General features: G+C 48.0%; 1 protein-coding gene across 3 annotated transcripts in view; it reads right to left on the bottom strand.

Moving 5' to 3' along the window:
- col18a1a (collagen type XVIII alpha 1 chain a) overlaps positions 1 to 24,617 on the bottom strand; it is a 41,765-nt gene that overhangs the window by 9,243 nt on the left and 7,905 nt on the right. The window contains exons 1-14 of one of the 3 annotated variants that reach the window (XM_086123900.1): positions 17,433 to 17,539; positions 8,551 to 9,092; positions 7,001 to 7,093; positions 5,382 to 5,453; positions 3,398 to 3,476; positions 2,817 to 2,944; positions 2,381 to 2,407; positions 2,063 to 2,269; positions 1,619 to 1,645; positions 1,461 to 1,523; positions 1,289 to 1,366; positions 1,154 to 1,204; positions 283 to 405; positions 137 to 199 (exon numbers count right to left, since the gene is read on the bottom strand). In XM_086123900.1, coding sequence (XP_085980026.1) covers positions 137 to 199; positions 283 to 405; positions 1,154 to 1,204; positions 1,289 to 1,366; positions 1,461 to 1,523; positions 1,619 to 1,645; positions 2,063 to 2,269; positions 2,381 to 2,407; positions 2,817 to 2,944; positions 3,398 to 3,476; positions 5,382 to 5,453; positions 7,001 to 7,093; positions 8,551 to 9,000 — 1,461 coding nt within the window. In that variant the 5' untranslated portion in view covers positions 9,001 to 9,092; positions 17,433 to 17,539. Of the gene's footprint in view, positions 1 to 136; positions 200 to 282; positions 406 to 1,153; positions 1,205 to 1,288; positions 1,367 to 1,460; positions 1,524 to 1,618; positions 1,646 to 2,062; positions 2,270 to 2,380; positions 2,408 to 2,816; positions 2,945 to 3,397; positions 3,477 to 5,381; positions 5,454 to 7,000; positions 7,094 to 8,550; positions 9,093 to 13,034; positions 13,512 to 17,432; positions 17,540 to 24,617 lie in introns of those variants that run through there. The other 2 variants (XM_086123898.1, XM_086123899.1) reach the window with 2 other exon arrangements.

Below are 24,617 nucleotides of genomic sequence, written 5' to 3'. Positions count from 1 at the left end.
AAATCATGTTCAAGTGATCACTTTGTATGAGATGTTGAATTAAAAAAAAAAGTGGGTTGAATGCAGTGGCGACTTGCTACCATGAGCTCGAATATGCTAAAAATGGAGGCATCAATGTAAACGTGTAGGAAATGACCTTTTCTCCCCTCGGGCCAGGCGCTCCCGGTTGGCCATCGACACCCGGTAGACCGGGCAAGCCCTGCGGGCCAGAAGCTCAGGTCACGCGTGGATCATCATAACCAACGTGGAAACCAATTATGAAAGCGTCACGTTGTCACTTACAGGTTGACCAGGCGCCCCATCTTGTCCCGGTGGTCCGACTGCTCCCGAGCTCGAAGCTGTGTTTGGTGGAGCAGGACCGGGAACCCCAGGTGGACCTGGTGGGCCCGGTGGCCCTGGCAGGCCCTAAAACAAAAACAAACACCAAACGACAAGTGAAGCATGTCAGGAAAAACAACAACCCATCGTCGTCCATTGTTGAACATGAACCCAATTGTTGACTGCTTTCGACAAATATTTTGTTTGTCAAGTACGTGGAGTCGTGTCTCGCCCAGCTTGTCGGTGAAATTCAGCTTTGTCAACCACTGTCATGACTAACCGATCCCCATAGATGCTGGCGTTGCATCGCTTTGGATTTAAGACCTGCACAGCTTTTGAGTAGATGAAGAAGATTGGGCAGTGAGTTTTCTGCTCATCACCTCCATTATGAGGGAGAGAAACGCAAACGCTTTCAAAGTCAGACAAGTTTAGGCACCTCACACCACAACGGAGCACATGTCGTCGTATGTGTATACATCAATGGGGTTTTTTTTTAACCATCAAAAGCCCTTACTCTTTCTTGTTTTATAGTTTGAGCCGTCACAAAAGTGAAAAAGAAAAAATGCATTACTCTCAGAGTCACCTTTCAAAAAAAGCTCATTTTCTGTACTTTTTGGTCAGAAACGACAGTTTTTGGTTAAACCAAGCCACGTTCTACTGTTAATGACTCAAGAACAGAAAAAGAAGTGACAGACGGCAGTCCACACTGTCTTATAGCGTCACAGAACACGATATTGTGTGTGTCTGGAAAGATCCGTCAAAACGCTCTCCAATGACGGGCTGGAGAACTCGGAAAACAGCCGCTAGTCAATCAAGCTAATCAGTTAGCACTTACCCGAACTGATTCCAGATCAGGGAATCCTGAGCCCTCCATGTCCACATAAGTCTGAAAAAAGTAAAACATCCATGGCACACAGTTCCGTTCCAACCAATTGTCACTTCCTCAGCATAAAACTGGAACTTGACTCACAGATCTGCTTCCTGGTCCCGGCGGTCCAGGAGGACCCGGTGGCCCTCTGGCACCGGGCTGACCATCGCCGCGCTCTCCCTGCGTGCATCGCTCCCATTAGCTGTCCAGTTTCCACTCAACTTTATTACCGACGGCGCGGACGCCAGGTCCACTCGATCGCCGCTCTTCTCACCTTCACTCCTTTCGGTCCGGGATCTCCAGGGGTTCCTGGGAAGCCCGGGGGTCCATCAACACCCTGCGTGGCGAAAAGGGGATTCAAAGGGGGGGGGGGGTCAATCCATGCAAAGCGAGGGGCGAAATATGCCGCACGCCTTGGACAAAGCAACTCACTCGTTTGCCATCTTCACCAGGATCGCCCTGTGCAATGACACAAAACATAGCGGTCCAGATCATTTTCCGCGCCGCGCATCATTTGGCCCGATACAAAGAACATGAAAGTGGAGAGCTGATGACAAAAATGAGTCTTTCATTGCGTGTCTGCAAATGGTTTGTTCTCATTTGAATTAGGTGTGTTGCAACAGGGAGAGATGGAAAACATGCAGGACGGCGGCGGCCCTCCAGGACTGGACTCGCCCACTTCTGTTTAACAGGTAGCATTGACGGAGCAGCTTTCCAGTGTCCACTTGGAGCAATTTTATCCTTCCGTTTCACAACTCCTATTTATCTGTGTTCAACTGCTTTTTGGTACATTGTTGGACTGCAAAGCAGAGGATTTCCCCTCGTGTCCCCCCAAATCGATTCTCTTGAGAAATATTCAGGAGACGGCGCACTAACTGGTTCTCCGTCCTCTCCCGGCGGTCCCTGGGCACCAGGGACACCCGGCGGTCCGGGTGGTCCTCGAGCACCCGGAACGCAGGAAGCATCGGAGCCCTCTTGGCACACAGAGACGTCTGACGGCAGTCCTGCAGACCCGGGGGGCCCCGGTGGTCCGGGGGGGCCCGGTTCTCCCTTCTTTCCTTGGTAGCCAAAACCAGCGTTGCCCTACAGAGCAAATGACAAATACTTGTTGTGGTGAGGAGACAAAGAACCTGAGACACATTTAGTGCCGGTCACATGAGAAGAAAGGTGGTGTGGAGCGGAGATTCGACTCACCTTCGCTCCCTTTTCTCCAGGTTCCCCCTGAAAAAAAAAGAAGAATAAAACAGCATTGACATTGATGCAAATATACGGAATAGTAGTTGCTTTGGATCGATTCTTTGCAATATGTACTGCATCACGCTTGAAAATGTTTCATTCTCAATTCCATCCAACACTTTTACAAAGCATTCACATTCAAAACACTGTCGTTGGTTTGAAGCACGTGTAGAAAATCATCACGATGACAATAACGATCAACTACTGTAAATCTTCTAAATGTGACTGGGGGGGCGCTGTTGAGTCTCTTCATCACACACAAGCTTGGACTTTGAGGGCTTCCTTCGTTTTTCAATGTTCATGTTTGAAGTCATCAAATTGCAGCCCCCCCCCCCCCCCCACACACACATATATATATATATCAAAGAATGCACGAATGATGGCATGTTCCCACCTTCCCCCCTCGAGCACCGCCCTGCGAGCTCACTGCCGTGCTGTAACCGGTCTCTCCTTTTGGGCCCGCCACGCCGCGGTCCCCTTTCTCTCCTCGCTCTCCTTTCTCTCCTTTGGCCCCGACGGATGCTAATGGGACAATCACATCGCACACCGTCAACTTGGGCTGCACAAGATATTGAGGGGAAAAAAAGATGTTGCTATTATCCAGCAGAAAACAAGATGGAAAAGTGTTTCTTTCAAAGTAGTCTGTGAGCGTTTTATTTTCAGCGGTAATGTTGCAAGACGGGTGCAGAGTCAGATTCAAGTGCTTTGGAATCACAGTTTGTGGTGTAAACTATGAAATTATGCCATTCGAAACATTTTAAGGGTTGACTCACTTATTGTAGCGGGGCTCGGCCCGATCCTGGCAAATATTTTGGCCTAGTGTTTGAAAAATCTGCTCAGGGTTACATGCAAGAATCGTCTTGCCCACTAGATGGAGAGATTTGCCACTAGCGTGCGCCGCGAGGGTCGATGTGAAGAGTCGCGTTCTGCCTTCTTGTGAAGGTTTGGGCGTGGTCGTGCGAGGACGCGCTTCACCTGTGTGTCTCACAGTCGACGTCTCCTCTTGCCTGGCGACCGGTGGTTGCTGAATGGGCCTCAAAGGAGGCGGAGCCGTCTAGTGACAACAGATAAACGGGATCAGGCCTTCGATCAAGCAATAACAATTCATTCTGAGGAGCGTCTTCTCAGTTCCTCAGCTCCCTTGATTTGAATAAATGACGTCATTTGAATCAGACATGGCTTCATGTGTCCCTAAAGCTAGATTGTGAAAGCGGCTCGACTTTTTTCTAGCACAGCCGGATTTTTAGATATTCTCTTTTTTTTTTTTTTTGTCTTTAAGTTTGACCTGTGAAAGCTTTCACAATGCAGATGCGTTGTCATTCATAGCTTAGGATGTTTCAGGAAAAAAAAAATCCACCTGTTGCTAAAGCTAAGCCTTAACTATAAATATTACGAAGCCTTGCTGCAATCAAACAAACGCATCACCGTTCACCTGACGACGTCCTGTGCACAGTTTGTCCTAATGCCTCATACAACTCACATACAGTCAGGGTACACTAAACCAATAGTGCTGGCCAACTGAAGCGTCATGAAGTACTTGTGATAGTTTTTGAGTCTTCTAGATGGCACTCTTGGTGTAAAGATGCGGCGGAATATTCACACTAACCTTTATGTATAAAACAAGAGCACCATCTCGACGAGTCAAAAAATATCACAAGTGCTTCATGAAGTTTCTTTTTCTCATCACTGCAATGCAATACAGTCACTCCAGTGACAATTTCGTACATGTACACTTTGCTGCAGCAACCACAAAAACACACAAAATGAAACCAAAAAAACCTTTTTGTAGAAATTTAAATCAGCCTCATGTAAACAAGCCTGCCAGCAACAGAAGCAACCGATGACTCATTTTGGCTCCTTTGTGGAAATTATGGAGCCCCACGGCCCCTGGCCCCCGCCTCCCAAACACAGACAGACAGCTCATTCTTGACCGATGACACAGTTGAGTGTCACCTGCAAAGAATGTGCATGCAGCCCAAGGCGGCAACACCAAGTTGATAATTAACCAGTTGTCTTCTCAGAGGCTGCCCCCCCCCCCACTGTGTCGCGTAGCAACGGCTACACTAAGAATTCCACATAACAATTAATGACAAAGCTTGACACACAATTACTAACACGATAAGCGACTCATCCATGCATTCTTCATGCGGTCAGAGGGGGCCCTTCGATGTGCCAACTGGCAGAGCTGAACCATATGACCTCCAAAGTTTAAAAGCACACATCCAGTTTCCTTGGTGACAGAAATCCCGGTTTGGCCTTGGTGAAGGTTTGTGAATCTCAAGGCAAATCATGAATATGTGGTGGTCCTCATTAGGCATGAAACCATGCTCACATTCAGTGTGGTTTTTCTCTCCATAATGTGTCTCATTTCATTCACCCCCTGTGGCCCTTAAAAAAATGGGGGCGGGGGGTGGGGGGGGGCTTCCTCTTGCGGTGGACACTTCAACAACATTGTCAAAGATGTCACAAGCGAGCGATCCTCCCAACAAATACCTGCATGCCAAAATGGAAAGTTTCACTTGACTGCCCTCTCGACTTTGCATTTTGCCCCGACACGTCTGAGTTGTACAGACTGGATCGGTTCTAATGCCTGTGAACAGACGTGTGGAAAAATTGCTGGGCAGGTATTTGGTACCAGCTGTTGCCTTGAACACAACCTGTGCTGATTATGACGCGAATAAACACATGTTGGACGGAGGGAAACCCCACCTGTAAAAGTGACAGAACATCAATTCCCAGTCATTAATGTCCAGACTGGAAGATTTCTGGCGGCACAGCAAACCCCGCCCACCATGTCTGCTGCAATGGGTTTCAAGCTGTCTAATTTGCAAAGCCTTTTTGAACTCACTGTGACAATGTCAATATAAAATACCAAAGTGCTTGCGAAAAATTCGCAGGCAGGATGACCACGGTTATCCAATTCATCTCGTCTCCATACCAAATGAAAATGGGCCCTTACCGTCCATGTGTGTTTTTCTACAGTTGGTTTAGAAGGTCTGCTTTCCGCATCACCACTTCCCTCTCCTGAAGTCTGAGAAAAACAAGCGTACATTTAAAAAAAAAAAAAAAAAAAGGGCTTCACACATCGAGGCTGTGGGAATGATGTCAGTATGATAAATCACCACTAGATGGCAGACCCGGCTTTGATCGGATCTTGGTCCACACATGGTGTGTGTGTGTGTGTGTGTGTGTGTGTGTGTGTGTGTGTGTGTGTTATCCAGTGCCCGATCCCACGCGGCCAGGTGGCGTGCGAAAGCAGTGTGGTGGTGAGAAAATGGATAACGTCCAACGTCCATGAAAAGTTCATGCGTAGTTCATGCATCAGTGCAGTGTTTTTCTTGAAAAAAACTGTGATCTGTTTATGTTGTTATTTAGTAGGAAAGCGTTATTTAGATCTTTGAGGTATCACAAATGCAAAAAAATAGCATCAAAGTGAAAGTTCTGCCCGAAATGGATCCTTTCACAAAAAGCTCTTCTCAGACTTTTCCTTGGAAACGAGTTTACCAATGCTCAACTGCTGTTTACTCAAGAATGGTAAAACGTAGAATTGTGCTTTTATTTCCTTGATGAAAGAAGAATTACTTATTTTGGTAGGTTCGATGCTTATGCATTTTTCCCCATGGTGATAGCGAGCAGTTTTTCTTCATAATGCTAAAATGGAAGCTGCCACTGTCACTCCCAACTGATTCTAAAATGATGCGCAAGCAGACTGCTGCGATAAGACACTCCTGCCAGACAGGAGAGAGTTTTGAAAGTCACGATGTGGAACACGTTGCTTCTCCTGGAAAACAGCTGGGAGTCAATGAAAGAAACATCCTGTAAATCCCAAGCCTGTCATTTCCGCTCGGAATGTGATTCCCCCCACCCACCCCCACGCGATCTAATACAAACAACATGTGAAGCTCGCTCGACATGCCCTTCCTTAGACCTTCAAGTGCTGCGTTTAGTGCTCCAAATGGCTGTGGGGCGTGTGTGTTTGTGTGTGTGTGTGTGTATCAGTTTGATCAAACAAGCTCATTGGCAGCCTGCAGTGAGGCATCTGTGTTTGAGTCTGGGTGGTCAACGCCGACTAGAATGCTGCAAAAGTTGCTGCAAATGGCTGAGAAATTGCAGATAAGACATCACTGTTTCTTTATATTTTTAACGTCTTAGTGATAAGCAATTAACATTCGTATTGCACAACACAAAAATAGTTACTAAGATAATTATCATAAAAACCTTTCGAAATCCTAGCCATCAGCATGGTGGGCGGGTAGTGAGAAACGTAGCTGGCTTTCTTAACCGGCTGGATTAATCGTGAGCGAAATGGGTGTCAGTAGGCACTTTGTTATGTTCTCTGACTGTACACGAGGTGGCAGTGTTGCTATCAAAATACTGTTAAGACGAAATAGCCTGTTAAGAAAGTCCAATGTTTGGCTACACTCTGGCCTCGTTATTATTTTCACTTCCATGGCTTACTTGTCCAAAGACATGCGGCAAACCGCTTTGACGAGGATTTGCCCTCAGTTGTAGCTTTGCTTTTGCATGAAATGTTATATAGAATGGCACATGAAATAGTCGGCTGGCGTTAACGCTCACCATGTCTGAGTCGTCGTCGTCGTCGTCGTCGTCTTCGCAGTGCCTTTCAGCGGCACGGGGGTCTCCCACCACCCTCAGCTCGCTGATCACACCCTGGGAAGAAGACAGACGCACAAGGCCTTGACGCTCGATGATGATTGAGTCACAGCAGAATATCACAGATGACGAAAACGAGGACCGAAAAAGGAAATCCATGGCACACTCCGTCACGCATGGCTACAAAAAAACTGTACATGTCATGTGATCAGCAGACTCGATCGCTGACAGACGCAGGCACACACGTCATATGACCAATGGCAAAGCTCCGGGGCTGATGTGCACAATGTACCCCATGAGAAATAATCAACAGAGTAAAAAAATACAAATAAAAAGCAACTTTGTAACACTGACTTTCTACTGAGGATATTGGGAATCTGAATAGAACCTGACTCTCTTTCAGCCATTCACTTTTCAGAGAAATAAACTTGAACTGAACTCGCTGAAAGTCCACCTTTGGGTGCGCAACGGAAGAGTAACTGCCCAACAACTGAGTTCATGCACATGGCCGGGTCAAATGAGGTGATTTGCTCCAGACAAATGAAAGACGTCCATTATATGCCCGCGCCGAGGACATCCAATTACTTCTTGCAGACAATGTTCGGGGGAGGGGGGCAGCGGGGGCTGCTGGGGTGATTTAGAACAGTGGTCTGATGCTTTGGATCGGGCCAATTTGAGCAATGAAATCAAATGAGCTATTCAGCTGCAAAGTCTCGCGCGCTTGAAAATTGGCGTAAACCAGCGCCGGCGCTTGCGGCGACACCAAAAGTTGCTTCTGGTTCAAGACAATGAGAGAAACGTTTTAGGCATGTGATGAGACACTTGCCCTTAGTTATATACTGTACCGCCTCACTGATTGCCCTTCGCTAGCCTGACTATGACGTCGTGCATTGTGTGTTAGTGAAGCAAGCTTTTGAAAAACAAATTTAGATACAGGTTGTGAACTTCTCAAGTTTAGCTTGATGCTACACTTCAACTGCGAGTACCAATGAAAAAGCTTGAAGAAAAAAAAATCCACTATCCGCTATCTGCTAAACCAGAGATGTCCAAACTTAGGGCCTGGGGCCATTTTGGCCCGTCTGCCATTTTTCAGCGGTCCGTGACATGACAACCCCCCCCCCCCGAAAAAAACCCCATTATTCAACATGGAAATAAATAAACCATTTATGATTCAAATAACTTATCTCCAAAACACAGTCGTGAATAAAGATAATTCAATTTTAGAGGCAAAATCATTTTTGCTCGATAGCTGATTTATGAAGATATCACATGAATGCTCCTCAAGCCACTAGAAAAGGGTCACCTTCCAGTTTTTTTCTTTTTGATGACGAACTCCCGTTATGAGATACAGATTCGTGATGACCCTTCGAGGTATGTTGTGACGAGGTTCGACTGTATGTTACAGTGGTACATCTCAATTGTCGACAAGCTCATTTTACTCCCGGCGCAAAGCGGCCATGACTGTCCTTCACATTTAGAATCCCGGATTCTGACATAAGATCTTTCATACATACCAGGAACTTGCTGGGATCCGAGCCTCCAGCCTGCCCAACAAAGACACCGGCGCCGGCTTCCAGCGCCATCTCATCGGGGGACCTTTCGATGCGCTTCACTTGAGGATCGATGGCACAGTTCAGGTAGAACTTGACCATGTCATCCTTTACCGCGATAGCAAAACGGGTCCAGGTGTCCCTCAGAGAGGGTACGAGGAACCTGGCGGCCTCGTATGACGTCTCTGAGTCAGGCTCGGTGTAGTACAGGATCACGTTCTGGTTGCCGCCCTGCACGGCTGACAGTTTGACGCCCACATACATGATATGCTGCGTGGCGTCTGTGACAGAGAAGATCACGCCACCCCGTTCCGACGTGGGTTTCAAGTTGAAGATGAGCGAAAAGTCCCGGTAGAATGGGCTCGGCAGGTGGGCGCGGGCCAACTGGCCCGTGCTGGCGTCGGGGCCAAACATGTAGCCGGGACTGCCCTCGGGCCCGTAAACTCGCGTGATCTCATTTGGAGGAGGGTCCCCGATCAGCTGCAGCAGGGAGACGCCGCTGTCTTCTACAAAAAAAAAATGCAATTAAAAATACCGAAGTGAGACCACAATTTGCGCGAAAGCCTTCTTAAAAGGGGAGGGCAGCATGGCAGGGCAAAATGTTAGGATCGAGCTTTGATCAGGTGTTTTGGTATTGTGGTGGAATTGTGTCAGGACGAAAGGTCGTCTGTGGTTTTGCAAACTCAACCAAAGCGCATATTTATGGAGGAACAAGCACGACCGGAACCATTTTAACAAGACTGCAGACATGTTTGAGGATGTTCAGGCTCACGTCAAAATCAGGACTGGTTTCAGTGAGAGAGCGAGCGAGATGAGGGTAGCTGCAGTCAGGCCGAAGGTTTTACATTTGGATCGGTCCGGCGTTGCGGGGCGCAGAAACGCAACGTCAAACGACTTTTGTTCTTGGAACTTTTCAAGTCATGCAAACAGACGCAGGAGACTGCCGGCTGACTTGCTCCGAAGAAAATACACCGTTGCCTCGAGACTTAAGTAAATGAGTCCCCAGATTTGGCGCAACATCGACTGAACGACACGACACCATTGTTCAGAGTGCATCAGCGGAGGCCCCTTGCGCGCGTGACCTCATTCCTTCATCTCCCTGGGTGACTGGTGACTTCAGGCATCAGAAATGAAGTGGGCTTAAGCTAACAAAATATTTAGCGAGCATAGCGTGGACGTGTCTGACATCGAGACTTCAAACAAACGGGTATTACTCGTTACAAGGAGTGATGCCTCCCCGTGTTTTCCCAAAACATGCTGCACTTGAAGGCTGTCTCCTTCTTTGAAGACAAGCTTTGGTTTACCGCCCGTTGACTGGTCTTCAAGCTCCGTCGGCGGGTTCAAAGCCTCCCCGCCGCTGTGAGGGCGGAAGATCAGCCGAGCCGGCGGTAGGCTTGCTTTGAGAGCCTAAACACACGAGGCGTTCGGCCCGGCCCGGGGGTCCCGCTTTGTGCTCAATTGCCCTCGACACGAGTCGCAATATATTCGCGTGCTGCTCCAAAACCAAATTTTTGGATCAAGTCAAGCTTGAACAGGAGAGCAAAAATCCCTTTCTGCTGTTATCAAGCGATACCGTTGCCCCCACTGTCCGACAATTTGTTCTTTTTATAAACACAGCGGGAAAGAAAATATATCATTGATGGATCCGCAGCACCAGCTAAGACGCAGATGCTAAAGTCAAAACACATTTCAGCCCAATCTATGTCTTCCAGGGCGGCACGACCTTGTGAGGAGAAGCGTTTTCACCACATTCTTGCATTCTCAAGACCCTTTGTTAACCAATGACAGGCCCAAGGTCATTGAATGGGGTCGTGCCAGGTTTATGGCGCTCGTTTATCTTGGCGATAAAGCCTCTTCCTATTCTGACAACATTCCAAGATGGGGCTCCACCAAGTGAAGAAAAGATGCCTGTGGCGCGAGAGTGCATACGTAGCGGCGTTGGAACGACGCCGAATACATGGGAAAAGCTCGCAGCAGCGGCAAAGTTGCGCTTTTACAGATTCAGAATTATGAATCTATATATGGTGGAAAATATGGTGACCACCTGCTGATAAAGGCAATAATTCTTTCACGGATAATACCAAAAATTGGTGATTCCTTGCTGCCCGATAATTGTGAGACAAAAGGAAACATGAGGTGGATGTTACCCAGTTGATTTATCAGTAAAATAAAGGCAACTCTCATCAGCAAGATCACTTGTCATATGACTGCGACATGAGCCCTGGGGTCAGATGCGTTTCTGGCAGCAAAAAGTTCAGGCTGCACCGTGCGTGCGCCCTCACCCCGGGGTTTTGGTGGGACAATGTCCAGTGTGTCCTGGCTACAAAATATATACACGGATAGGAAGCACCTTCTAAAAATGACAACGGGCGACTGAGTTCAGCAAGATAAAAGTTTTCCGCTTCAGAAAGGTGAACGTGTACCTTGAGAGCAAGATCTGAGGAACTCCCCATCTTTCAAACACACGAGACACCACATAAAAAATCGTGTTAAAAGCTCAGGTTACTTAAACATCCTGTTTTACAGTCCCCCCCAAGAGGAAACGGATCACATTCGCAGATTCCTTACGACTGCCATCTAAACATATGGCTGAATATTGTTGTGATCATAACGCTCCCACATCTGCAGACTGACTGTTAAAAAAGGTTTGTTCTCGGTGGCCCCACGATATAGTTGTCGACCCCCAAAAAAGGTACGCCTATCGGGTCACATTCTTCCATGATGGGTTATAATTAAATGATGTCGCGTTAGGTGCTTATTAAGGCCCGAGAGCCGACAACGTACTCCTCACATCTACACAGCTGTTGAGAGTGAAACAATGCCTGCTATCAAAATCAAAACTTGAATTCGGACGTTTCCATCTCAGTCATCAATGACGTTGACAGACCTTTCGGACAACACCAACAGGTATTGCCAAACTTGAGCGTCTTGTATGAGGAACGGACTGACCGCTCGGTCTGTCAGCACGGCGAGGCGTCACAATGATACCGACGCTGTAAAAAGCCCCTCGTGAACACTCACTGATATGAAGTGAAGGAGGAGGGCGGGGCTGTGTGACTGCTCGTAGAGGAGGCACATCTTCATCACAGAAACAGACTCTACTCAAGTAGAATGTATATGTGCCCCCCCTCCCCTCCAAATAAAAGAAACCCAACATCAGTCAACTGGCATCAATGGTCTGAATCATGGTGCCGCTCTAAAATGTAATGAGCGGCACTCATGACCCCCAACCAGCAGATGCCTTCCATTTGGTGACGATGAGGGTCTTCAATCGACTTAACCCTAGAAATGGAATTCATGCACTACGCCACAAAGAACAGAGTGATGACGAAAAGTTGCCACAGATCAACCCAGACGCCTCATCCTGAGCTAATATTTCAAACGTTAATGAAGTGGGCTCACTTCCAAACGGCCAGAGACACCCGCGGCTGCACTCAGAACCTGCAGAACAAAAATGACTTCCAACAAAATGTTTCCATCATGCATCTTGTGGGAAGCGTGTGAATATTGGGTTATCATCGCAGACAAACTGGGGAGGTTGAGGTTTTGAAACCTGGTTGAAATCAATGCCCAAATCGGTATTCATTCAAGCCAGCCGTTACCTTTGCGATTAAAAACCGACAAGCACTGATAGCCAACGTCGTCCTCTCCTGCAAGTCACTGGCACTTCAAAGGGAGGCGTCCCCCATCCAGGAGCATCCAGCAACTGTCCCTTAAACTTTCACAAAAGCCTCGGCAAGGCAGTACAGTCATCGGAGAGCCGCACTTGGGCAGCAACAGAAGGCAGAAGAACTCAATTTGACCTCAACAGCCAAGCCCAGTCCTTCAGGAGGTCTTGGATTTGGTCCGAGCCGGTCTGGTTGAGATGATTAGGCACAACGAAGCTTTCGCCAGCCACGGAGGAGCAGAACGGAAGAGCAGGATCCACCATTAAGCAACGTGGGCTTTGAGCAATCATCTATGGTTTTGCAAAACATTTTGCTGGCGTCCAACCCTCAGCATGGTTAGCTTCAAAAGTTGGACTGCGTTTCGAAGTTTGTGTCGCGGCATGGCGAGGTCTGACAGACTGGCTCGTCGTTAATGCCCGAGTATTGAGCCGGCCTTGGCTGGTAAGGACGAAAAGTCTTGCGTTTGACTTCGTGTCATTTGTATGTGGTTGACGATTCAACACGGTGGGACTCAAGCTACCTCCAGCGAGATGATTGCCTTCTTCGGTTCAAGTACGAACACTTTTGGCGAAAGTGCACTGTCGCTACTGTCAAATCCACAAATGAACGACTTTTTGGGCTTTCCCACAAAAGAGCCTGGCTTTTCCAATGCAGACGCCTCACAAATTCCCTCTGTTTTTGCAAATTCGGATTCAGACAAAAGAGCGGATTTCGAAAGTCCAAACGCGGGCTCGACATTTCCTGTAAGACCTTCATGATTCGATCCCCCAAGAGGCGTACCTGTTAGCGAAGACATTTCATGGCCAGGTTTACTTGTCCTGGGTGAGATCTCTGTCGTGCCATCGGCTGATGTACGCTCAAGCTCCGCTGTGGGTGCAACCGTAAGCAGTTGAAGAGCTTCGGTCGTCTCCTGCCAAGTCCTCTCGACACTTTGCTGACCACGTCCACGTCGGTCTTCCATGATCTCCGGCCCAGTACTTGCAAGACTCTCAGCTGGTATTTCCCCACTACCCGTGGGAGTGCCCGAGCCCTCGCGATCCGCTAGCGGGGCCGGAGTGGTGGTCCCGGTCCAGGACCAAAACCAAGCATCAGAGTTGACCACACACAGGGTCAACAAAACCAACATGTTACAATGGGTCCTCATCTCGGGTACACTGTTGAGCACCTCCACCTGTTGTGATCCTCAGACTCCCTGAGTCAACCGTGACATGTTCCGGCAGCCTCTCGGCTCCACGCGCGCAAACCGCACACACGAGCACACACCCGCCAGCGTCTCTTCACGCACGACTCGGCAGAGAAGACCAGTGAAGAGGGCACCCCGTTCAAAATAGTCAAGGGGGGAGAGAGCAGGAGGAGTTGTGCTCCTCATTGGCTGCCCACACCGTATTTCCTCTCGCGACTCCTCCTCCTTTTGTCCAAGCGATGAAAAGTGAGCTCTTCGACCTTCCAATTATGGCAGCACTACTGATGCTCTCATTTCTGAAAGCAAAGGGGGCATCTGTTCCCCCTGAATCCCTCTCTTGAAAGCTACGTGGTAAAAAATGTCAACTAAGAAGCAAGACAAAACTCCAACTGCAACGGACGCTCATTGTGGAATGTCTTTCGTGTTTTCCTGCTGTTGGAGGTGTAAAGGCAACACAGTCCAATCGAGCCATTCAAGTCTGAAGTGCTCTGACATCACATGTAACGCGGGCCCCACGTTCTTGTCCGGACCGGTTTCTCATGCGGCCGTTGGGAGGAGTTGACAGAGACCCTCAACATCGGCCATTCCAGCCATCTGAAGCTCCTTTCAGCAAATGTTTCCATCACATGAATCGGAATTGTGAGCTTTCAGACGCAAATGCTGACACGCATGATCATGTACAAGGGGCCCCTCGGATTCTGCCAGTCCTGGCTGGCGAGGGACATTTTTCATTGAAACATTGACTTCTGCGCAAATTGGCCACGATAGGAACTGAACTCAATTGGACATCCAGGACCCGCTGGAATAATCCAGCCTCTGGACTTTAATGCCAGGTTGTCCTCCAGATCTCAGTCTGGGGTCGATCATGATCGGAATGACTTGAAGATTGTTGCAGAGCTGAATAAAATGAGGGCACGTAAGCAAGTGAGATGTCGCAATGCTGCAAATGTCAAAGAAACTATCTTAGCTTGGTTTTAATTGCACGATCAGGCCTTTTTTTGTTCATTAGATTCGGATACTTGAAAGGAATCATGAGACAACATTCTACTGAGCAATAACGATTCCACAACCGTCAAAAATGGACTCATGAAATCCTGACTTAACAAGGATATCTGGAAACATATAACATAATCCACTAACATCATCACATACATGGTTCTTGGTGTTTGAGCTATTTCTTTAGATGTTGATTTTGAAAATGGATGACTTGAATTTTTTTTTTTTTTAACGCTGGCGGCTGACTTCCAATTGGGCAAGAGTGAGGGAAAACAGACACCAGTCAGCACAACTTGCCCGTGGGCACACTCAATGATCCGCAGCATCATTTGTCAGTGATTTAACCTAAATCAACAAAGTCGCCGAAGAGTGGGACCAGTTAATAAACCTTTCGGTACTAAATGCAGTACACTGCTCGGTTGGTAATGATTGGCCTAAAACTCCGGAAACTTAAGAACCTGGATGCGGTCAATGACTGGCTAATTACAACAAGCAACAGAAGCTCGCCAAGATCATCCAGCAGAGGTCCAGAACGCCAGCTCATCTTGACACTCGATTCCCAAGTGTCATTTGGGGATGATGTTTCAGATGGTGAGTTCATATTGAAAGAGCTCAACTGCACTACATCTTTCATCGAGGGGACATATTACCTTCACTTGCTTGTACTGTAGAAAAATTGTTGCTCCGGGGGTCCAATCTGGCCCGTGAGGGTTAAAAAAAAAAAAAAAAATCTATCATTATATATATATATATATATATATATATATGTGTATACTGTACATACACACACACACACACAATGCACTGCATGTATGTATGTACTGCATGTATATACAGTATGTGTGTGGAGTTTGCATGTTCTACCCGTGCCTGCGCGGGTTTTCTCCGGGTACTCCGGTTCCCTCCCACATTCCAAAAAGATACACGGCAGGTTAATGGAGCACTCGAAATTGTCATCTGCACCCTCTTCAGTAAGTGTCCTGCACTCAACAAGAGGAACCGCTGTGCAAACCGAAACAGACGTATGAACCTAGACAGAGGTTACGAAGATTGCAAATCCCCCAAATCCCTGGGGCACTTGATCCACAAAGCTTTAGGGCCATCCCCGGACCTCCTGCAACATCAGCGCTGTTATTTCAGCAAGCCAAGGTCATCGACCTCTTGCGCCAAATCACCTCCTTTTACGAGCTCCGAGGCTCGCGCTTTGAAATGACGCACGCGAGCAGCCACTCGTGCGAGCGGCCGATATACGCGCGCGCGTGTCCGCACGGAGAGGCGCACAAACAAAAGCCCAACAGCACATCGCAGCTGCGGCGCAGAGTCCACACTGACTCACGGCAGCGTTTTTGGACCATATGCTTGCAAGTTGCAACACAAAGCGTCACACGCCTGCCTGGACTCCAGACGCGGAACTTGGTCCAAAATTGTCAACTTTTGTAAAGACGTCATCGGTGTCATCAAATAAAGACTCTGTTGGAAAAGATTCACGCGTCCGTTTGGAAAGTCCCGAGTCCTCGGTTCGGAAATGTTGTCTTGGTCCCAAGTCAATTGTGTAGTAGTGGTGTCGGGGGAAATGAAAGAAGAAAAAAAAGATCCGTGTGTCTGCGTGCGTTATTAATATGATCTATTTTTGTGTTAGTGCACGCTGCACCCGAAGCATCCCATCAGTTTCAGTTTCACCCCAAAAACTATTTCCAAAATAAAAGAAACGAAAAAAGCAGGTCACCTTTACCCTACGGTGGCGCAGAATCTGCACCACCACAAGTTGTTAGCGGCTAGCAGGCTGCAATCTCAGCTTGCGATCAGAGCTGTTGCCACATACCTTTTTTTTTTTCTATTATTCTCATTCAAAGTTTGTTTCACGGACAAAATAACAATTTTAAATGAAATGAAAAATCTCCAAAGTAACCCAGGAACATCACTGCCGTTCCAAAGCGTCGGACACAACAGCAGGGTTCAAATATTTGATCACAAGAAGGAGTAACATCGTGAGTCATTGGTGAATGAAAACGAACCTTCAACAACTCGTTGCAGACAAATGACGCATTACTCATGAGCCCTTTTTCTCATTAGCCGCTTGCTTTCCTGGGGCATTGCCCTTGGAAACCACCAGACTGAGTCCTTCGGGCCCATCCTGTTGGGAAGAGACGGAGCGCCGCAGGGTTCCCCCACGGTCCCGCTCAGACAAGCAGCGACAGCTTGGCTGTCTGTGTGAATAAGACACATTCCCGAACAACAGGGGGATGCGCGGCCTGCGGTGCCCAAACCGCGTGGACGGCGCAGCAAAGAGGAAGGGCTAATGGCGTGCGTTTTCTGGACGATGAAAAACATTCCTCGTTCATCAAAACTGTGACAAAATAATCTTCTCACTCTTTCTCTGCCTCGGACTTGGCAGCTAGGCAAGGTGAAGATCTGCCACCGTCTGCGGCAGTATGTCAGTTCAGCCAAATGATGAGAAAATCCCACAAAGATGGCGGCCACAGACTCAAGAGATTCATTCCACATACAACAAGACGGCGGCCCGTGTTTGAAAAGGCTTCACAAACAATATCCAACCATGTCATTATTTCCGTCCGAGCCCGTCAACGGCGGTCAAAGACAAAAAGCTGATTGACTGAAGTACGTGACGTGACAAGAGGATGTTTGTCGAAGCGGCGCCCGCTGGCTTTGAGACGATTGACGGACAAGCGTTGTATTCGGGTGAGCCCTCGCAGTGTTAACAGCTGTTTTTTAGTCATGTTGGAAATGAAAGAAATATTCCACTTTCCCACACGGCGGCCCCGCAGGGACCAAACAGCGTGCAACACTGTCATTTGCCACAGCATGTCCAAACTAGCATTGGGCCAAATGGGGAAAAAAGAATGATCACCCATATATTGTTTCATATCGTCCAGTCTCAAATATCAAGGTTTTTTTTTCCATTGGTTTGTTTGAAACCGTCGGTTTTAAAGCATCCGTACCAACTGACAAACTAGCGACCCCTCAAGTGTATCACATACCGTCAATGTGGGACTACAATGAGACGCGATCATTCTTATTTGGGTCCAGTTGAAATAGCTGTTGAGTTCGGTGCTGCGGCTTGAGCTTTTTCGAATGTAAAAACGGCTGCCTTGGCTCAGGAAAAAGAAAGGAACCTCTCGTCTCGGGGTGACAGTTGAAGCACAAAGGCAAGTTGATGCGTGCGGTGCTGTGGGGAAATGGCGCCCTCTGCTGTTCACAACCAGCCCTTCTCAAGTACACCACCGGAAATGCCCGCTTGACCTTGTTAAAAATGATCGATGCAGCAAGGCTCCGCTATTCTGCCGCAATTGAAACCCTCCTAAAAAATTGTCATCCTTGCCGCATACATCAGATTATACTGGACATGACAAACTTAAATCCCAAGACATTTTATAATCATTTCAAACTCACCATATAACATTGCACAAAACAGACACGGTTTCTGAACAACCCTTCCATACACACTGACTTGTTTTTGTCTCACAGATCAAGACGCAACACTTCAATTTACTTCATTCACTATGTACTTCAATCAGCACAAACATATTTTCAAAAGTAATAAATAGTGTGAGTCAGTGAATTAAAGAATGTTTTTTATAGTTTGTTTTTTAACCGACCACAGTTGAAGGCGTAAGTAGACCGCTTTGCGTGTGGCACGGATGATGTGGCAACTTGCTACGGCGGCAATAGCACGCGCTACGCTGCCTGATGCTATCTCACATTCATCTTCGCCGTTGGCTGCACGTCAAAGACAAATTTATACAGGTGGCGGTCGCCAAACAAAAACACAGCTGGTGAAAATCAAACGGGACGTTTCCCAAAAAGGCCCGTCAACGCCGAGCAGCAGCTCACGGCCGATAAAGCGCTCGGTCAAAATCGTGATAAGATACAAAACGATATCATGCGAATGTGCTCGGATGTCTTCGGTTGTGTTCAGACGAGAGGAATGGAGCAAAATCCCTCCGTTAGTGATTGTCGTCTCGATAAACGGATGATACGGTCAGTGCTCTCAATATGGCGGCCTCGCCGTCGGCAAGGCTGTCAGCTTGCACCTGCGTCGTGATCTCACAGCTCAAAGGAAACCACAAACACGTGTCGCCGAAAGGTTTTCGGTTTCTTCAATGATGCCGTATGATGGGTCCGAAACAGTCCCTAATATCGATCGCATTGACAAACAAGTGAAATGGCGTCGTTATAATAGCGCCTCTTCCCAACATCAAAAGTCTCAGTCCAATCCGAAATTCTCATGTATAACAGTGCTCGGAATTTCAGCTTCTCCACAGTAATTGTTGATCCCATTTCTGGCATCCTCCATCAATGTAGCAGACTGACTGAATCAAAATAAAATATGCTTGTATTTTGGAAAACAATGACGTACCTAATTATAGAGATGTACAAAGTGTGTACACGCGCACACACACACAAACACACACACATGGGGGTTGTGGGTGGAAGTAATAATGATAGATTAAACCCTAAAGAATTGTAAATGATAAAATAGATGATAAAAATCCCCCCCCCCCCAAAATGGAAGAAAACAGTCCCCTGAACCCCCCACCCGCCGCCCACCTCTTGACTCCCAAAGCCTTGAGGTACTGAAGAAGATGAAGTGGCAAAGAGTCGCCTCCTAGTGGCGCTTTCGGAGAACGCAGCTTCAATTGGCAGACTTGTCAAGCGTTTTCCACTGCGCATTCGTGAAAATGACTCCTGAAGCTTACCGAGCTGCTAACTAGACCCATCTCGAAGACCATCCACAAAATCACAACATCAACTAGCGAGGTTGCAATCCTGTAACACTGTAGCATGTTAGCATCGCCCCGCCCCCTCCTCCCCAAGTCTCATGAGAAATGATACCGGAAGAGAGTGCGAAAAATCAAAAAAATCTTCAATCAATCTGCCTTTTCTTCTGACAGCCTTTCAGTCCAATGTCACTTTTTCCCGCGTCCTTTGGTGACGTTTCAGGTGGTTCCGCAAACCCAATTTTTAATTTATTTCTTTCACGAAACGGGTTAATATGTTCCTTCAATAGCTTGACTTTTATCACGCCTGCACGGAATTCTTTTCAAATCAGTCTGACGTTCAGAGTGTTTGAACTCTTCCAGCCAAGGCTTATGCTGCTTTGACAAATCATTTACCTGCTTTTGCATTTCACGGAGCGGGACTCTCCCACACTTGGAATCCAGACACGGTCGACTTATGGGAGCACTTGGCGTGCAATCGACCCATTGGAGTTAGCGCCGGGTCAGCGGCAAAAGAGTGAAAGACGACGCCTATTTTGTCTCTTCGTTTGGGGATTTCAACGACCGCCGAGTTAAAGTGAGCTTAGCTGAGTCGTAACTCTGCAAAGGCAGCCGCGGTTTCCCGAGAGCCCCCGACAGACAGGTCGAAACCTCTTTTCCTCCGACACGCATGAAAGACGACACCGGCTCCCGTTTGAGGGCCTCGCGCCAAGACCTGTATTTTATCGGCCCATAAATTTGTCAACAGCAATAATAAGCGCAACAAAATGCTTTTCTGCCGCAGCCGGCGACTGAATGACGGAAGTCGGCATGTTTACATGCGCCGAAAGAAAGAAAGTCAACATTTCCACATGCCCGTAAACGTACTCATTCGTGTTCGTTTTTTTTCCAGACAATTCTGTTGGAACTTGGTGACTGACGGCAGGTGCTGGAGACCTTCCGCTTTGTGTTTGGACAGCTGCTGATGACATTGCTGTCTGTCTGTTCTCCCTTCCTGAAAATGAAGCGTGGCCATTGGAAGTTTGGCTTTAAAAGCTCTTGACTTTTTCAGCGGCCCACAACATGACCCCAAATAAAAACACACACGCACACACTAAAAATGACATTTGACTTGGTTAGTCAAAAAAAAAAAAAGTGGTCAGAAGGGAAGGTGGACTGTCGAACTTCTCCCTAAATTCGATGATTACAAGAATAACCCAATGGATCTTTCAACACCACAGTGAATCAAACCAAGTCCATTTTGGAGGCAAAAATCGTTTTTTCTGCCACTTGGTGCAAGATGGCCGGTTGACGACGACATGGCATGAACGATCGTCAAGTCACCGCTTTGCTTTCTTCACTGACTTCAGGGCGCTTCCAAAAGTCGAGCCTGTTTTAAAGCGACTCTTTCACGCTTCCATTTTTCGCTCGGCGGCCCTCAAACGAAAAGGTGTGACCAACCCCTGCTTTCGAGGATGAAGCGGAGAAGGCCCCAAAATGATTGGTGTGAATAAGAGAAGCGGCAACAGTTCCCAGGTGGCCGAAAATGCAACACAGCTGCCCATAAGGGGGTGGGGGGGGGGGGGGGGGCTTCATACAGCACAAGGGAGGCTATCGATGCATCTTCCATTCAACGTGTTCCTGGGAACTGCGTCATGGCATTGACTGTCTCCAGAGTCACCAACGTATTTATTTTTAAATTCTCGTTCCCCACTCCCAGAGGGGGGGCAAGCAGCGTGAGAAATACGCTTCGTGCCAGATTCTTTTCAGGCACGTCGGAGATGACGTTTATGAAAATCCCACTTTCATGCCTCAAGACCGGAGCCTTCTCGGAGTACCGAGACATCTTTGCGGTCTTGGCTGGCAACTTGCGGGGCAGTTATCACGATAACGCATCCCAAAAGGTCGGGGTCGGCTTCTCTCATGTGGGATGGGACTTCTTTCTCCGCAAACGGGGGCGCTTGTGCTCGCTCGCCACATGATTGGGAATTTCCTGTCACGCACACGAAGGGACTTTGGCCCGCTTACTGAAGCGGCCGCTGCAGACGGGGCTCGGGAACGTTGGCCGCCGTACAAACCAGAATCTCTTTGTCGCAACGCGACCGAACGCCTATCGAGGAATTGATCTTTCTCGCCCCAAAGCGCCACGCCCACACAGCCGAGCGAGATCCGCACAAAGCTTTGACGGCTGCGCTCGCAGGCCCGATTGATGTCCCGAACTCTCCGACAGAGTTCTGGAACGCACGCCGAGATGAGTAACGTGTTGCTCTGCAGTTTAATAGCGTGAATCAGCAATCGGAAAGCTCTCTCGACTTGCAAACAGACGCAGGGGCAAATCCAGATGTTGCCTGCGGCCCACTCATGCCGGAGAACGGCCGCTGACTCCGAGGGGATTTGCATACATTTCCACTTTTGCTTCCTGTCCTAAGTCTGGTTTTCATCTCGGGAGGGGGATGGGATTGCGTGACACGTTGCCCCCCTGAAAGCCACGCGAAGGAAGCGCAACCGATTCAAGCGAGCCGATTGTTTTGAGGCTTCGCCGCAGACGTTGCTTGACATTTCCCCGACATGACTTACTACCCCAGAAAAAAACATGTGACGGCAAGATGTTCGATTCGCAGCCTCGAGGGGAACGGGGGAAAAAAATAGAATGGCATTTCCAAAAAGGAAACTTGAAAGGGAATTGGAACTCAGCAGGTTTTGGAGGAAGAACGTCGATTGCGGAGAGGAAATGATGCAGAAGCCATTGGAAGATCCAGCTAGTCCTGGTCTTTGAGTTTCCTCCATTGAATGCAAGGATCCCACCAACGACAAAGTCGGGATCATTAGAATGTCATTGAAATAAAACGCAGCCGGGGACTTTCTGGTCGACGACTCAACAGAAAGGAGCGTTCAGGAAAAAACAAAGAATCAAATCAAATGATTCCTGTGGGTTTGGAACAAAAAGGAGAAAAGGCGTTTTTCAAGGGGGCGTGATGGACTTCGCATGTGTCAACGTTCATGACGCACTCCGAAAAGTGCAGAAAGTGTAGGAGGCGAGCGAGATTGTGATAGCGTGCGTCATCTGCGAGCCCGTAATTTCTTCCGCAGATTTCCTGCATCTTCTCTTGCTGCGTGCCGACTTTTACGGCAAGCAAAACACCATCTGAGAAATGAGGACAAGTTTTGTTTTTTTTCCAATAGACCCGATGCAGTCACTCAAGCTGTTCAAAGGGGGGCCAGACTGGGACAACCCTGACAAGGTGATGAAAAACAACAGGAAGTCACCCGAAGGACGGTGTCATGTCGTCGCAATGCCAGCCTTTCAAGTGTGGGTGCGGCGTCCACGCCTGGACACCTGAATAATCGCTGGCGCTACTCGTACTCATTATTTGTCTTTCGGGTCTGGGGAGAAAATGCGAGGTTTGAGGAGGCTGTGGAGGGACACTTAAACATACACGCGGCAACATCCTTTCATGCCTTCACATCAAACATAAGAGCCACAAGCGCCGGCGTCAATGATGGAGCAGCCGCACCAGCGGCGAGGAAATTGCTACCTGCAACCTGCCATCCACAGGAAAACATCCGGGAAAATATTTGCCGCCCTTCACTTTTTCCGCATCCTGTTATGCTGCCGCCTTTTATTGGTAATTCATGCGGACCTCAAAACTCTTCTTTTGCACCGCCAGATTTTGATACCGGGAGAAAACAAAAACAAAAAACCTTTTTAGATATTTTTCCCCGCATCATTGACGTTTATATTTGTCCGATGGAATCTAACCATTCACTACCAATGACGAATATCTTCAGCAAAAATATTTTTCATTGGTTAGGCCTGAAAAAGTCTCTCATCCAATCTCCATTGTTAAAAAAAAAAACGGTCATGACAAGCACATCCTTGTAGATGGTGGCATTACATCGCTTGAGAATCAGTGCTCATCACGCTCGTTGTGAGAAAAAGAAATGCCGACGCATGGGATGCTGGACGAGTTCAGATGCCTCATATATGCGACACGAAGCACACGTGCGGTGGTCGTTGGTAGAAAGTGTGCGTTGCGATCGCGAGAACGCATTTCGTGCAGTGAATGGCAAACAACGTGGCCAAAAAAAAAAAAAAAAAAAGAGTCTGCCTGTGGCCCTTTGACAAGATGGCGAAACAAAGACGAGCTCGAGTTGATCTGCGCTTGATTTGACTGCTAGGTAAGAAGGGATAGACGGCCATTGTCCGCACAGGAGCATTCTCCACAAGCCGTGACCATTCACCAAGGCGACGTCACTGTCTCCGTGTGAGCGAGCGACCGTGAGCGTGTGTGTGTGTGAGTGAGTGACCCCCCCCCCCCCCTCCCTCATTTCAATTTCAGCCATTTCGATGAGGGGGAGAGCGTAGGGATGAAGTCAAAAGTTGGTGTTGGGGCAGATTTCAGGCAAATGAATCATATTACTGACGTATTTTGTTTTCTCGTACTTGAGGGTGACGCCTGACGTGACGTGCTTTTGGGTGGGGTTCCCCTGAACAATAGATGATGGCAGATTGTCGCTCCAATCTTTAAAGACCCCGCAAAGCTGGGGAGAAATTTGCTTCAAGGGCAGGTGATGTTCTTGGTTTGCAAACGAGCATTTCCGAGGTGTTCCGCGAAGAGATGGAAGCAAACGCGGAGCAAAGGGTGGTCGGCCGCTGCTTTCCCTTGCAAGAGAACGAAAAAAACAAGACAAATCCATCTTGAATATCAAGCGATACTTTGCAGATCTGATTCGGTAAGAGTACAGAAAGCTGGCGCTTGCTGCTCAGCCTTGGAATGCACGTCGGGAATGCGCTGGCTCAAAAGGTAACTCGCAGTACAAACACCGTATCAAAAGCAGCTACCACGCACCCCATATGGAACAATTCTGTGTTTTGATGGCAAAAGTGATCAAAGAGCATTTTGCTGCAAGTTTACTTGAGAGCCGAAGGAGAACTTTCAATCCCGTAAGATCTTGTGGCCGCCCTGCGCACATGCATTTGGAAATTTGTACTTTTTTTTTTTTGGCTTCAGATGCAGACAGACCTTGGGGCCGAAACCTGGACTTTTGAGGGCGGGGAAGTGAGAGCTTTGTCTCCCCCCCCCCCCTCGGGCTTAGCATGCCGCTGCAGCGTGCGGGGTGAAAGCTCAATCCATCATCTTACAAAAGAGCACTTCCCATTGAAGTCTCTATATTCAAAAAACATTCGCTGCTGGGCGCTCTCTTTCTGGCCCCACGTCAACTTCATTTGTCCTTTACGCCTTCTTATTAAAAAAAAATGCAATGACTGCAATTAGCAGCAAGAAAACATCCATGACGAAGACGGTAAACTCGATGAGCTCGCACAGAACTTGCGGCAGCCGGCGAGCCTTTCAAAGGCACTTGAGCGTGCGCGAGACTTTTATTGGGTTTTCTCAAGCCGGGAACAAGCCCGAGCCCGTAAAATGACAACAAGAGGGATGACCGCCTCAAGACTGACACCGCACA

The sequence above is a fragment of the Hippocampus guttulatus genome, chromosome 11 (assembly GCF_054856545.1).
Source record: "Hippocampus guttulatus isolate MCC_2025c chromosome 11, RoL_Hgut_1.0, whole genome shotgun sequence".
Classification (NCBI taxonomy): Eukaryota; Metazoa; Chordata; class Actinopteri; order Syngnathiformes; family Syngnathidae; genus Hippocampus; species Hippocampus guttulatus.
The sequence above is the reverse complement of the archived record's forward strand: the minus strand, read 5'-3'. Positions and strand labels throughout refer to the sequence as shown.